A 15,981-nucleotide genomic window follows, 5' to 3' on the forward strand; every position below is an offset into this window, starting at 1 on the left:
TTATGTCTGTGTTTAAAAAACGAAAAACTGAGATACTTAAACCTCACATATCGGTAATGGTAGTGAGAAAAGTGGACTGGTGCATCCCTTCTTATAAGATGAATAAAATGTCTTGTTAACCAGTACATTTATATTTTACTGAATTTATCAACATTAGGGAATTATTGACCTAAAACAAACTCCTGTTTCTTGCTGAAAATGAACTCCTGAGTTGTGCTGATGTTAGCACCGGCTCACGTTTCCCTCCTGTGCCTCCAGAGGACTCCCTCCACGACATCCGACGAATCCCTGTTCCTGGGCAGCTCCCAGTCCCTGGAGCTGGACCCCTTGGAGCTCTCCTCCTCCTCGTCTTCATCCTCCACCCTGCCCAGGCTGCAGCCCCAGCGCTCCAAGGCCAGCAGGAAGGGCCTGAACCCGTTCACCTCGTCGTCCTCCGGCAGCCTCAAGAGCTCCGAGGCCAACAGCCAGATCTCCAAGGGCTTCCTGCAGCTGGCCAAGACCAAGAGCAAAGACGGGAAGAAGAAGAAGAAGAGCAAAGGCGGCAGCGCGCAGGCGGCAGGTAGGGAATGCCGATGGATTCCGATGAATTATTGAGTGTCTTACAGCGAGTTGAAGTGGAGTGTTTTACCGTCAGGAGTCCGGGGGGGCACATGGAGATGCAGACGGAAAATAAGACTTGTGTTTAGGATTGATGGCAGATGTGTTGGATGTATTTTAAGGGCGCAAAGTTTCAAGGTTTCCTAGAAGGTTTTTTTTTTTTTTTTTCTTTTGCAGTTTTTATGCATTCCCAACAACTTTCCAGGGAAAGCCTAAACTTTAAATATGGCTGGAGGTAACACTCCATTTCTAGCTTAGATAACTACTTTAGAGAATAAAAATTGTCTCTTTATTCTGCAGATATCACTATATTGCCAAATCTATTAGCTGTTTTAGTGAAGATATGTGAAAATCAGCTCAGGGCGATGGATCGATTTTATTGGTTGATTGAATTTTTGGTTTTTGAATATCTATTTTTTGGAAAATCTGTTTTTTTCCCCCATAGTTTGCATAGTTCAGAGTGGTGTGAGCACGCCCATCTTGTTTGACAAGCCTCTTTTACAGCTTTTATTTCGTCGGGCTTTGAATTCAGGTCGACTTTACAACAAAGTATTAAGGCCAGGCCAAGATATCTTTTTAATTTAATCACGAGAATAAAGTCATAAAATTACAAAAATACGATAAGAGTCAAAATAATGCAAGAATAAACTCATAATATTACCAGAATAAAGTTGTAGTTTTACTTACATACTACATACTCTTACATAAAAAATAAGAAAAATTCAGTGGAGGAAACTCGAGCATCTAGTGAAGTTATATGATTACTGTATTTTCCGCACTATAAGGCGCACCTAGAAACCTTCAATTTCCTCAAAAGCCGACAGTGAGCCTTATAATCCAGTGCGCCTTATATATATGGACCAATATTGAGCCACAACAGGTCTAGCAACTACGGTAAGCAGCCGCCAACTTCATTTTCGCCCATAGAAGAAGAAGTGCGGGGTGCATGCTGGGATAGTTGTCAGAACGCTGGTTTGTTAATAAAGTTTGATAATACATTTAAAGCCATGGGGGGGAGGGGCGGGGGAAGAGAGACAGAGACTGTGGCGGCAGCGTGTCGGTTGGTCTGTGTTACCCAGAAAGCAGTTGGGCACAATATCGCAACACCAACACCGTGAGTGAAACAATGACTGGGGCAGACTACTCTATAAAGCACTCGGGGACCGCTTATTTACAAATGTGGATGTGTAATAATAGAGTACGGAACAAATTGGCAACCCAAACTATTCTATGCGCCTTATAATCCGGTGCGCCTTATAGTGTGGAAAATACGGTATATGAGTTTTACAGACTTTATAGAAATATTTAATATGTTTTACCCGTCAGCATCAGATTATTATCAGTAACTGAATTATAAAGTTTAAAAGCTGTATGTTTTGAAGAAAGAACCACAAACTGATCTTGATGGCTCTGGAAGTTTTTTTGTATTGAAGAAACTTTTTTCTCGTAATTTTAATATGTTTATTCTGGTAATTTTGCATCTTTATCCTGCTAATAATGATTATTGTCATAATTAATTACAGATTCTCATAGGCTGGCCTTAATACTCCATCATATGACTCACAGAAGGGACAGATGAAATAAAAGCCACATTTTGAAATGATTTCTCTCATTTGTAATTTTGTTTTTAGAGTAATTTACTCACTGAACTCAACCTAAGTAGGACGTTGTACTGAATGAACTCATGAAGCTCCTCCGTGTCGACCTGGTTCACATGTAGCCACGTCGCTCCATCCTCTGTTTCAGCCGCCTGCGAAACGTTTGTGATCAGAATCAGGACTGTGGCTGCTCCTTTGGCTCGTTTCATCCTCCAACAGAGGATAAGCGGGAGATTTGAGTACCCAGATCAAAGAAAAGCTTCGTCAGCGCTCACACCAGAGAGGCTGCTTCATCCGTCTCGTGAACTACACAGACATTTATCACTGGAAGCTTCTGGGTTTCAACTCCATCAGCGTCTCATCAGACAACACCTTCTTTTTTCTTCCTTTTCTGTCTTTTCTTGCCTCCCTGTTTTCACAGAGACCCGATTAGTATTTCGCACGGGTCGCCGAGGCGACGCGCACATTTGTTGCAGGAGTAAATTAGTTTGGAGAGTAAATTATTCAGCTGTCCTACATTTCAGGAAGGGAGGGAGGGGTTGCAGCACTCTTTTCCTTTTTTCCCTTTCCATCCTATATTCAAGATCCTTCCTGTGTTTACAGATCAGACAGATGCAGCAGAGAGAGAGAGGAATAAAGAAAAAAAAGATTTGGTATTAAAAGCAGCGAGACACGAGAGAAGCACAAATACATTTGGAAATTATGGCTGTGAAATGAACATGCAGCACATTAGGCAGCTCCCTCAGGCGGCCTGTTGACTCTCCTTTAATGGTTCTGTGTGACAGATCCCAACGCTGACTCCTGTCTTCTCTTCCCCTCAGACCCTCAGCATGTTCCCGAGCCCCCTATGGATGGAGAGATCTTCTTCTGCTAAGACTCTGCAGCGGCGGCTCCATCGTCGCTCTCAACAGCCCGGAGTCGACGTGTTCCTGCGCACTTTCTCAGTACGACATGTAGCACAGACTGCCCCTCCGTTTGGATTTTCGTTTAGAGGTGCAACCAAGAAGCCTTTTGTTTATTGTTTTTCCGAGGCTGGTACCGCTTCTTATGTTCGGCTCATTCCCAGATTCTTTATGGAATGTAAGCAATGGAAGAAGTAATAAAAACACACACAGGAAAAATAAACAAAAAAAAAAACGTGCTGCAGTTTGAATCCGATGGAGAGAGAAATGACGAGATGAGTCCATCCATTATGCATCAGAGCACATGATCCAGCTTTATTCATCGGGACTTTGCTGCAAAAGTTCTCCAAACTGGGAGACATTTAAAGACCCGATAGAGAAACTTAGTTTTTATGGAATTGAGGAATTTCTGTTTAAGTAAAAAAGGAAAAGCTGGGGATTTTACATCACCAATCAGTCAATCAAAAGAACATGGGACTACTGCCACAACTCTGACCAATTGATCAAAGCATCTCTACTTTTAATTTGAAGTGAAAACCACTGATTTTATTCTGTTGTCTCCACAAGCTAGAGTCCTTTTGTTTTTTCCAGCATGCGCACGAACGCCCAGTCAATCCAAACACAAACTAGACCAAAAATACTTTTTTTTTTTTGTCTAGTTTCTAGTACAAATATCTTAGTACACCCAAAATAAGACAAAACTAACTCATGAGTAAATTTTCAGCAAGATATATAAGAGCTTGTTTTAATATTGATGAAAAAAGTGCTGGTTCCACTGGCAGATTATTTCACTTATAACATGGGAAACACATCTTGTTCTAAGTTAAATAAACTGAAATGTTACTTGTAAGTTAGTTTAGTCTTATTTCATGTGTACTAAGATGTTTCCACTCAAAACTAGACCAAAGTAACTTGGTAAGATTTTGTGTTTTTGCAGTGCAGGAACAGATTAGCGTTCTGGACGCTGATCGCTTTCGTTAACGGTTAATTGACGACTGAAAAAAAAGAAAACACTCAAGGGCCTCGTGTGTTGTCCTGGCAACCTTATCTTTTTATCACAAGGAGCTGCTGCTTCTGTGTTTCACTCCTAACAAATCCACATTACAACCACTTTCTTTTTTTTTTTTTTTTTTTTTTTTTTTGCTGCCGCCAGATTGTAAGCTAAACGGACGCGGCGAGCGGCGAGTTAAGTAATCCGCGGTGGCTTTACGCCGTCCATCGCGTTTCCTGATGAGGTTGTAATTTATTTAAATTGGGTATGTCTCCATTTTGGAGTGAAACTCTAAAGACTCCGCTGTAATGAAAGGATCGAGACGCACACTATCTCTCCGTGTCAAACGGCTCAATTCATATCCTTTTAGTGTGTTGTAGAACCTTGGATGGATATTAGCTTGATCCCGGCGTTATCTGCCTGTCAATGAGCTTTTATGCAGCCCTCATCTTTCATCCGAGCCCAGACTACTGGAGGGAAGACAGCGGGGTGGGAGGGAGGTTTTACTTTTGTGTTTTAATTGCATGTAACTCTGCAGGTAGCATACTAATGGCTGCTGTTAAAGCGTTCGCTCTATTTTATTTTTTTATTCCTGCTTTTGGCTCTGATTAGAAACTCCATAGATGGAAGCTGCACAACAAAACCACAGAACCTTTGGTCTAGTTTCTAGTACCGATATCTCAGCACATTTGATGAGACAAAACTAACTCGCAAGTAACTTTTCAGCAAGTTATAGGAGCTTGTTTTAAGTCAGTAATTCCTTAATATCGTTGAGAAAGTCCTAGTTCCAGTGGTAGATTATTTCAGTGATAAGACGTGCTACAAGTGAAATAATCTGCCAATGAAAGAAGTAGTTTTTCATCAACTAATTATTGACCAATATGCTGAGATATTTGCACTGGAAACTAGATTAAACTAACTTGGTAAGGTTTTATGTTTTTGCAGTGTACCGACGGGTTTAAAAAAGTTAAAGAAGGAAACACAAAAGCCACACTTTGATTTCACTGACTAAAGATTCTCATTTCACAGAGTTCACTCTGTATTTTTAAGCACTTTTTGGTCCCAAAACATTGATACATCTTTTATTTTATATCAATATTGATTTTTCTTAATGTTTTTTTAAATTTCAAATCCAGTTGAACAACAATCCAAAGAGACACCGTGTGTTCAAGTGTATAAAATATGTAGTTTGTTTTTCTTTTTTTTTTTATCTTTGAGTTAGAATTTTTTTTCCTGCAGTGCAAACTGCACTGTTTGTTCCTCCAAACCTAGATTTGTAGGCTGTACAGTTTACCTGCTGGACAGGTAGGATGAAAAAACAAAACATGAATTTGTGAGAACAAAAACACAGTGTTGGAGTTTGAGAGCGAGCGGAGTCAACGCCACGCTTTCCTCTTCCGTCTGGTGTGCTCAGTGCTTGTTTGCTAACCGGCCTGCGTCTGCGTGCAGGACTGGAGTCATCGTAGGACGTCCCATAAGAGGCTCACGGTTCCCGCCAATTATCCACTTCACGTCTTTTTGTTTATGGATTTCTGTCGCAGAAACGGAAAGAAAAGGGCTTTTATTTCTTTCTTTCTTTTTTAATGTGTGGTTGTTTTTGTTACCACTAGGAAGCACTGCACCGACTCCTTCCATCCGAGAAACCAAAACACACAGAAAAGTACAAACCCCGCTCCTTCCCCCCACCCCCGCGGTGGGAAATTGACTGTCTTTTTTTTGTTGTTGTTGTTTCTCAGCGGGTCATCGGCGTACGGTAGATAATGTGACGAGCGTGGGCCCTCGCGCTCTGTGACATTTTCCCCCTGCGGCATTTGTAACTGACTGAAAGAACAAATAAGTTGTCAGATCGTAATTGGTGATTCAGCGCAGGCAGTCGGCAGCAGCTTTAATGTTGGAAGAGTGCAGAGGGGGGGAGGGCGGTCTGTGCCAGGGACAATCAGCAGACGCAGTTCAGGAAAATGAGCTCCCTCGTCCTCCACCACCATGACCGTGATGATGATGATGAACCCGCCGTGTGTGTGTGTGTGCATCAGGTGAAGCCCGCGTAGCCTTAAAAATCTTGACGATAAAATGCACTAGAGTAGAAGCCAGCGTCTTCTCAGGACAGAGGAGAGCTTTTATACCTCTGCTTTCAATCGAAGGAAATGTTTGTACTATATAAATGGTACACTATTCATTCTCAGCATTGTAAAAAATAAAAGAAAAGGGCAAAAATGTAAATAGGATCTATGTATAAATAAAAAACAATCAACTGTACAAAAAAAAACAAACAAAAAAAAGCAACAAAACAAAAAATAGTTTGATTTGTGATTTATTGCAACATTTTGTAAGAATATTTTATTTATGACTACCCTAGTCTGTTGGGTAGTGAAAAATGTAAAAGCATATTTCACAATAATAATAATAATAATAATAAAAAAATCATAACACAGTGAATGGCTTGTTGTGGTATTTTGGTGGCGCTCCTCTGTTTTGTCTCTGTAAGCCCGACTGGGGTCGTCACGACGACCAGAACGCAGAGAATCCCAGACGGATCCAGAGAGCTGATGATGCTGCAAGTTTGAGTCCAGCTCAGCAACAAAGAATGAAAAGTTTAAATTAAGGTAAAACGTATTTCACTTTTTTTTATTTATTTATTGTTGTTTGTTAGAACAGAAAAGCTGCTAAAATAACTTCAGTTCAAATTTTCAAAAATATTTTACAGGACAAATAACTAAAAAATTCCATTAAATTTAGTTATAGTTCTACAAAAGAGTATTATGAAAATTTAAAAATGGAACTATGAGTAAAGTAAAAAAAAATTGAGAATAAAATAGTATTTTGAAAATGAAGTCGTACGAGAATAAAATGCTAGTATTACAAGAATAAAGTCATAGTATTTTCAGAATAAAGTTGTATTACGGGAATAAAGTCTGACTATTCTCGTAATACTATGAATTTATTCTAGAAATAATACGACTTTATTTTGGTAACATTATGATTTTATTCTCGTAGTTTATATTTTTATTTGTTCTTAGCCTGGTCCTGATATTCTGTTGCAGTAGTTCAGTAAATTCTTATGATACAAATTTTGATTTGATTTTGACACATTCATAAAAACTGATGGTAGCTAATTAAGATGTCTATTATGATGCAGCCAGCCTGCAGTCTGCTGCTTCACAGACTGGCAGCTCATTGGGTGGAATCGTAATATTTCATTAAATTTACAACTGGATGAAATATCTCTGTTTATGTCTGGCTCCAGATTATAAATACAGATATATAAAGTCATAAAAGGCTCTGGAAGCCTTTTATAAAGTCATAAAAGGCTTCCAGAAAACTGTTCTGCAGTTTTCTGGAAGTCTGTTCCAGATGTGTGGTGCTTCTCCCCGTTCTGGTTCTATAAAACCTTTAGGACCACAACTGTATTAAAATGTTGAGTATTGTTTATGGAATGAAACAAAACACTATTTGATCATTAAGAACCTGTAGTCATTTTTTCAGGAACGTCATGACGGCGTATTAAACCTACCGCACATCAATTCACGTGCAGGCCTTCCTGTTGATGCACGGCAACCTGCCATAGTTGCCCATAGTTGCAGTGCATTTCCAGAATTTGTTCAGCAAAAATGGCTCCATGCCGATTAAAATCTTGCACTGTGTTGTTTTAGTCCAGACCTGAACATGGTGAGATAAAAACCCAAAATCAGAGAGCATGAGGAAGGAAGGAGAGGAGAGCGTAACGTGTGCAGCTGTTAGCCTTCCTGGACAGGTTTCCTGACTGGACCGCAGCATGTGAGAGGGAAGGTCCAGCCATCAAGGCAGAGCTTCTGAAAGCTTGGATCCGGAGACGTCCTCGTCTCCCACAGCCTGGTAATGACCTGATCCTCCTTTGTTTCCTCTGACACAGCTGGCTGGGACTCTGACAAAGAACATCTCCTCTTGGGGCTTTTCTCTCTCTCTCTCTTTCTCTCTCTCTCTGTTCTTTTCCCTAAAGAGTCTGTTATGGAGCAGAACTGGACTTCGGTCTGCAGAGGAGGCTCAGGGTGTATATGGGGTTCATTATAACAGCGAATGAGAGACTTTAGAAAAATCAGGAAAAGATTCAACACTTTCCTGTTTCACCAAAACCCGAGCGTCTGCCGTGGATGCCACCACTCCTCCTCCTCCTCCTCCTCTTCCTCAAGCATCCATAGATGTTACTGTTGCACCACAGCAGACGTGATAGAAAAAAATACACACCAGGTTGATTTCAAAGTAGCACATAAAGTAGAGTTTTTTTGTCACCGTGACTAATAACTGTAGCAAAAGCAATGATTTTATCCTGGAGGTAAATGGATGTGCAGCTGGTGTGTGTTTAAAGCAGAATCCTTCCCGGTTCTCCTCTGTCCGCCGTAACAATGTGGTTTATGTTATGACTTAATTATCCATAATAGATCCCCCATTTGGCTCTTATCCTTTGGGCAGCTGCAGCACTTTGATGCCAGCAGCTGCAGCACGGATCAATGTGTGGAAATATTCAAGCAGCTGGGGTATTTTATTATCTCATTTTTGTTTTGTTTGCAATACATTGTGACATGTTTTATTTCTGAATCCAAGAGTTTTGAGTTTTTCGCCAATTTTTTATTTATTTTTTGGTGGGTATTTATTAAAATCGAGTGCTGGGTCCATCCTAATGGATTCCCTTTTCCAATGTGCCAGGCTCCACAGCAAATGTTTCTGGTTTTGTCCTCTTCACGCCTTCCAGAGCCGGTCCGACTCACCGATTCCAAGCGAGAGGAAAACCTGCCACCAGGAGGCGCTCTTCTGAGGAGACACAAGACCAGGAGTATCAACAAATTAAAAGAAAAATTAAGAATTATTAACTTGAAGCTATTTCCACTCACTTTTTTTCAGTATTTTTGCAACTTTTTTTTGCTCCGATGAACATAAACGGTCAGTCAGAGAACAGTTCTGGTCTCTGTCTGCTCACGATGTAACTGGTGCTGTGTGCGTTCATATTGTTTGGTAGGCTCATGGCAGCAGTCAGAGTCATAAAACTATCATGTAGAAAGTGGGAAAAATCCGTTTTCTGACAGTGTGGTGGCCCCACACTGCAAAAACACAAAATCTTACCGAGGAGTTTTGGTTTCTGGTGCAAATATGTCAGAATGCTTGAAGTAAGACGACAAAAACTGACTTAAAACTGACTTTATTATTAATGGGAAAAAAAATTGCTCCATTGACAAATGATTTCACTTATAACAAGACATTTTTCCTAAGTAATAAGTGAAATAATCTGCCAGTCGAACAATTTTTATTTATTTTTTGTCAGTATTAAATAATTGTTGACTTAAATCAAGTCGTATTTTATGCATATTATGCACATATGCATATTTTGCTGAAAAGCCCCTTGTAAGTTATTTTGTCATGTTTCATGTGTATTAACATATTTGAAGTAAGGAACTAAACCAAACCCAGATTTAGTGTTTTTTGCAGTGCAGCTTCAGTAATCAGTCCATTTATTTTTCTGCGTCTCGCCTCATCTGCATTCGGACCCTGGTTCAGATTTGTTCTGTTTGGATTTCATGTCCCGGAAATAATAAAGCAAAAACAATAACTCACTTATTTGTGTTTTGGAGACGATCCAGTCCCGAACGCCAGACTGGATTAATGCTTGATGTCCGGGTTCTGTTTGCTGGCAGGTGTTCTGGTGGACGGACTGGATGAATGAATGTCGACCTGCTTTCAGTTCCTTCTTGTCGTTTTATTTTTGGTTCATTTTTCTGATTTTGTTTTTCCAAAATCAGTGGATAAGCACAGAGTGGCTCCAACTACTGATCTTTTCCTCTGTCTGACCAAAAGGCTCCGTCTCGTTTTAACAGGGTCCACTGACTAAAATAATAATTTAAAAAATAAAGTCATATTAGAATTCATTTAGTGTAACAGTTTGCATACCTTGGGTACCTTTCAATCAGTATTTCCAAGACTAAATTATCCAAGCAGCAGCTAAAAGCCAAATAAATCAGTTAAGGTGTTCTTAACAATATTAGGTGAATTATAAATCATTTATAAAATACAATATCTTAAATTAACTCGGCTAATATAGATTCACTGGGTTGTGACTCAGACTTTCATCAGGCCAGTTGATGCTAAATATTTCCACACTGTAAAAAAACCACCGCTTTTCTCAGGGTCTGATAATAATAATATAGAACTTGTTTTCTGCTCGATTTTTAAATAAAATAATGTTTTGCTTATTAGATTAGTTATTTATAGATTGTTTTAACATATCAAATCAGAAGTTATGACCAGTCACTCAGTACTTTAGCAAACCTTTTCACCAAATGTAGTTTGTTCTTGAAAGGCTACTTTATAATTTTGAGTATAAATATATCGAGGTAGAGCTAAATACACTACTGACCTGAAACAGGCAACATTTAGTCAGATTTATTTAGAAAAAAGTTTTAGATGTCATCATTTTATCATTTGCTGTATTGCTTATTCTCATCTCCTAATTTTTAAAGTTTGTAAATGTGTAATTTTAACCATTGAAAGCTGGCATGCACCCTAGTTTGTTTGATTGATTTCTGTGTTATATTTCTTTTTCTTCAAGGATGTGTTGCGTTCCCATGGTGATTTCACTGTGCAACATTTAGATTTGGAGTTAAATCTAAATAACTCCTAAGGATATAAACTTAAATTCTTCCCCCAGCACAGTGAGCCTGTCACTGAGCTGCAAAGACAGAAAACTGGCTCTGACTGTCATGGTGACAGGAAAACCGAGATCAGCGCTGGAAAGCCAAGAAAAACTTAGATGTGAAGAAAGGGAAGTCTGCTAAATAAATAAAAATTCTGAATTAATGATTCCATCACGGCCCCGTGAGGAAGATGGAGGAATAAAGCTGCTGTGCTAATCTCACAGATAAGTCCGGAGGCTCCAACGAACAAAAGGGGAACCGCTGAGAGTTCACGGCGCTTCCCGCTTTATCTGCTGCAGATGGGATAAATTTAGCTTTGTGGCGCTTAATTACTGTCGCGCGATAACTGTCTAAATCTGTTTAATTGATAGTTTGAAAAGCAACTTTGAATCATCATCATCATCATAAAACAAGCAGTTTAATCAAAGCATCGGGGCTTTTCTTTAAACACTGATCCCCAGCAACGCAGAGCGGATGCTGATGGTGGAGCGTTTCCACCCAACATCAGCAGCGGCGGTCCGTCTGTCTGCTGCGTCTGGTTTATCCACAGATTTTTATTTTTAATTTTAATTTTTTTTAAAACGCTGCTTCAAGTGAAAAACCACATTATGCTGGGATGCATCAGCATCATCGTCAGCGCTCTAACTTGCTAAGCACAAAGTATCAAAAAGCCAGTCGTTTTAATAAACATGAGTTTTATTGGAGTTCTCTCGACGCCTTTTGGTGCTTAATTAGTTAAACTGCGCTTTAATCTGTAAACTGGCTCTAAAAAGTGACATGTTTAGAGTTTCATGATGAAGCTGAAGGATAATCCTGTGAAACGTGTCACTGTGGAGCAGCGCCGTCAAACTCATTTTCATTTTGGGCCAAAACTAAAATCTGAATGTTCTTAACGGACCGGTTGTTCCTGATTGCACCGATAAAACCCATTAAATTGCTAAAATATCAGTAAATTGTTTCAGTATTCAATAAGCGTTTATTAAAATGAAATAATATTGAACATCTTTTCACACTGGTCAGTCCATTCAGGATTGGGTTTTTTTGTGTTTGTTTTGTTTCAATCAAAATCACAGATTTCGTTGTGCTAATTTAGAAATATTTGTAAGAAATTTTTATGATCTTTGCACTAAATGTAACTTTTTAATCACACATCGGTCACGGACTACAACTTGACATCAGGTAAGTCTGAGGCGGCAGCCACTTAAACCAAATATTTTGGGCCAATTTTAAGAAGAATGTGCTGTAAAAAAAAAAAAAAAAATCAGGAAAAAATCAGGAAAAAATGTGTTGATCTGTTGATTCTGTGTGGATTTTGCAGATTTGTGAAAAAACTGGAGGGACTAAATGATGTCATTTGGAAGTGTAAAGGGCCACATAAAACGCCGTGGCGGGCCAGATTTGGCCCCCGGGCCTCGAGTTTGACACATGCTGTAGAGGATGATGAGAGTTCATGAGTGCTGTCTCAAATTAAACAGCATTGCTTTAGAAAGGTGCTGATTGAGCTTTTTATACATACGAATAAATAAATGAAACTAAGATTCAACATACTGTAAATGACTATCTCATCAAAAACTGCCTGTGTGTGAATCTTCAGTGAAAACCAGTTTGTTTTTCCATCCAGTGCTGCTGCTCACAGCCGTATTTCATAACAAAATGACTCAAGTAAAATTAAAGAGCACGGCAGAGTAAAAGTAAATGCAGCTACGTGTAAATTGTTGCTGTCCAGCTCTCGTATTTCCCGCCTTTTCTCACCTGCTTCTCTTTTCCTAGAGAAGAAAATCTTCACCACAGCATGACGCTGCCACCACTATGTCTCACAGTGGCAGTGGTTCGTATTTAGTGTTAAAGTTTTGCATGGATTCATTCACGGTGTCCCGAACGCAACCTCGGGCCAAACTGAAAACAACGCTTTCCATTGGTTTTCTTTAAGCATCAGCCTCTCCGTTTTCAAATCCTGCATCAAAATGTGTTGGGATATTGTTTCAACTACTGAACACCATGAATCCTCGTCCTTCCACCTCACTGTTTTGACCAACTTCGTGTTGGTCTCAAACATAAAATCCCATTCAAACGCACTCTGAAGGAAAACCTTTGCAAAGCGCTGCAGCTCTTTTACTGGGGGAAAGTGGATTATTGGGCAGAGAGCTGTTAATTCCGGCCCAAGAAAAATGTGGATGTTCGAGGGTGTCTGAGTGCGAAACTCCAGAAATGAGAAGCTATTTTTCATCAAGACTGTCCCCGCTCCTTCAGCCGGCAGCTGGCAGCTTATATTTTCAAGTCCCTTCGTTATTGTTCTGTCTGATTAGAAATAACCTCGTCATTGATTGGATGTTTGTTGTGATGAACAACTGTTTTCTTTTTTTTTTTCTTCTTTTTTTATCATCTTTCCCTTGTGACAAGAAAATATTTTGATAGTATTTTGGAGAAATGTCCTCAATGTTTGCTAAACCTTTCAGAAGATGGAATTTTTTTTTTTTTTAGAATCACTGAGTTCACATGTGAATCTGGTTCCCTTCTTTAAACGACACAATATCTGTTTTTGTTACAAATGTCGACAAAACTGTCAACTTTAAGCTAAAACATGCAGATGCAGTGTTTTCATTAAATATTGAACCACAATAAAAAAAAATCTCATTAAAAAACATCCTGAAACTACTTCCTGTCTTCTTCTTCTTTGTCTTTTCTGTCAGCAGTAACATCCTGTTGATCAGGCGACTCTTGTGATGTCATGAAAGCGTTCCCGTTGCAGTTTTGTGAAATGAACCGATTTTGATGCGGCCAAAAATAACACACCTGATCCTAGCAACAAACATTTTTATCAAAGTATTTTCAAAATGTGCGTCTATTAAACACATTTATGTGAAATTGCGCCAGTGGAAATTCAGCTGATTTTTCTTCTTAGCCCTCCTCATGTCTGCTGCTCGTGTTTCCTTTCGCTGCAGATCATATTTCAGTCTCTTTAGTCGTAATTCCTGCTTGTGTTCGTTTCTCTCGTTTTCTGTTTCACGCCCATTTCTATTCTCCATCCTGACACTTTGACGTCATCCTCTGTCTACTTGCTTGTTTACCTTCTGCAGGCTTCCAGTTTTTAATGTGTTTGTTCGACATTTCTGACAACGCTGACACGATGTGTGTGTGTGTGTGTGTGTGTGTTTGTTGAATTTTCCTCTTAATGAACTTTTACAATCCTTCCCCTTGCCTCGGCTGACAGCTCTCTGGTTGCGGCCATGTTTCCTGTCAGTCACTCAGCAGCAGCAGCAGCTCGTTAAGGTCTGCAGGTTTTCTCCTCTAACTGCTCACTCATTTGCACATTACAGAACTTTGCAGGTGCTTATTCAAGAAATCCAAAAATACTGATTTTTATTTATTGTTTTACATTTTCATTTAAATGGCAAAACTCATTTAAATTTTTTATTTAAATTTCTTCTCAAAAACACATTTGACATTAATTGTGACCGCACTAGTTGGCCTGATTTATTTGGGGCCTTGTTCGTTGTTTTGTCATGTAAGTGAAATAATTATCATTGTTGAAACATTTATTTGAAGATCTTTGATGTTTTCACCTTTTGCCCTCTTCCAACTACAGACGCACCGATCCGATATTAATATCTGCATCGGCCCCGATATTGAAAGACATTCTAGATCGGGTATCGGTAACAGATCTATTTAGTATATAAATAGATTACCATTATAATTTATGTCATGCTTTATTATTATTATACATTATAGTTATAATTCCTAATTGCTCTTTCTGAGCCATTTGATTGAAGGTTTGCTGCAGTTTATTTTTACATGTTTGACCAAAGTAGTCAACCTGTTGTTTTTGTTGGTTCATTGTTTATTTTTGTTCTACTCCTAATTGCACTGACTGAACAAATTAAAGTTGTTTTTACATGTTTCACCAAACTTGTGAAGCTACTGGTGTATTTAAATGAGCTGTACTGGTGCAGAGTTATTATGTGTATGAAAATAAATAAGTGTTTTATGTAAATTCAGCCATTTTTCTGTATTGGATAGGTACCGATACAAAACCTCAGATATCGGTATCAGATCGGCGTATCGCCACTTACACCCACAAATAACTCAAAATAGTTATAATCAGAATGTCAGCTCACATGCGCAGTGTATGAAAGTGTGACGTCATTTTCTACCTCTTCACTCCAATTCCCCTAAATAAAATCCAGGGCAGCTGATTGGCTGCAGAGGTAAGCTAATTAGCAAATGGGGTCCAGCTGTGTGGAATCTGTCACTAACACTGGAAGGCAGCAGACAGGTCAGAGGTGAAGCTGTGGGCAAGTTCAAAGCAGTTAGGTGGTAAAACAAATTCAAAATTTTGAGCATTTAACACAGTTTCTGTGAATCGGGTTGTCATAGAAACACAGAAGACCTGGAGTCTTTTTTAATTAATGGTAAAAACAAAGTAGCCATTACTTTTGTTTACTTCCTGCTTCCTATTCGTAAACAATAATCTGGATCTTTTAAAAAAAAAATGATAGTAAGGTAAGTGAACGCACACAGCAGACACGCAGACCGCAGCCTGACCGTGAGAATCCAGGGAAGTAAAGGAGAAAAAAGATGCAGATCAGCAGCAAGTCTTTGAGCAGGAAGTGTGGCACAGCTGTGGTGACCCTGCCCTCTCTCTCTCTGGATATTTACAGAATGCTGACTGGATATGAATCCGTTCCTGCAGGAGGTTGAGGAGAAACAGTGGCCGTGAGCAATATCTGCACCCCATTTGGACGAGCGGCGGTGGCGGCGGCGTGGAGGTCGGGCGGGTGGAGGCGGCGCCTTGCGACGCCTGGTCCTCCATCTTGCTCAGAGGTGTGAGGATGATTTAGGAGGCCTGTCTCTGCCAGAGAGTCTTGAGAAGGAGTACAGCCGAGCAATCCCATTACTCCCCCGTGACCCTGCCTTCCAACACACACACACGCACACACACCAGACCTTTACACCAGCTGGAACTGGGTTCATGCATCCTACAGGAAGTCATGTCCACACTTACAGACCACACTGTGGACAAACAGCAGCTGATAGTAAACTCTAACAATAACACTTTGAACAAAGTAGCTTAAAAAAAAAAACATGATTCATCCCAAATATTCAGATTGTATTTAATGTATTTTCTTCTGTACTATAGAACAGACAAAGTCAGTAAATGCCTGATGCTGCACTATTCACCATCAGAGCAGTGTGCGTGTGTGTGTGTGTGTGTGTGTGTGTGTGTGTGTGTGTGT

At 39.6% G+C, this 15,981-nt stretch overlaps 1 protein-coding gene and 1 long non-coding RNA gene across 14 annotated transcripts in view; one reads left to right on the top strand and one right to left on the bottom strand.

Annotated features, from left to right (window-relative positions):
- Window positions 1-3,353, top strand: part of akap13 (A-kinase anchoring protein 13) — a 137,380-nt gene extending 134,027 nt beyond the window's left edge. For all 11 annotated transcript variants that reach the window (XM_008404818.1, XM_008404821.1, XM_008404828.1 and 8 more), the window contains 2 exons: window positions 259-559; window positions 3,017-3,353. In XM_008404818.1, the coding sequence (XP_008403040.1) occupies window positions 259-559; window positions 3,017-3,069 (354 nt within the window). In that variant the 3' untranslated portion in view covers window positions 3,070-3,353. The remainder of the gene's footprint in view (window positions 1-258; window positions 560-3,016) is intronic.
- An 11,432-nt stretch (window positions 3,354-14,785) lies between these two features.
- LOC108166176 (uncharacterized) overlaps window positions 14,786-15,981 on the bottom strand; it is a 22,871-nt gene continuing 21,675 nt past the window's right edge. For 2 of the 3 annotated variants that reach the window (XR_001776441.1, XR_001776442.1), the window contains one exon: window positions 14,786-15,658. This is a non-coding gene — a long non-coding RNA (uncharacterized LOC108166176). The remainder of the gene's footprint in view (window positions 15,659-15,981) is intronic. The other variant, XR_001776443.1, reaches the window with a different exon arrangement.

The sequence above is a fragment of the Poecilia reticulata genome, linkage group LG3, assembly GCF_000633615.1.
Source record: "Poecilia reticulata strain Guanapo linkage group LG3, Guppy_female_1.0+MT, whole genome shotgun sequence".
NCBI lineage: Eukaryota > Metazoa > Chordata > Actinopteri > Cyprinodontiformes > Poeciliidae > Poecilia > Poecilia reticulata.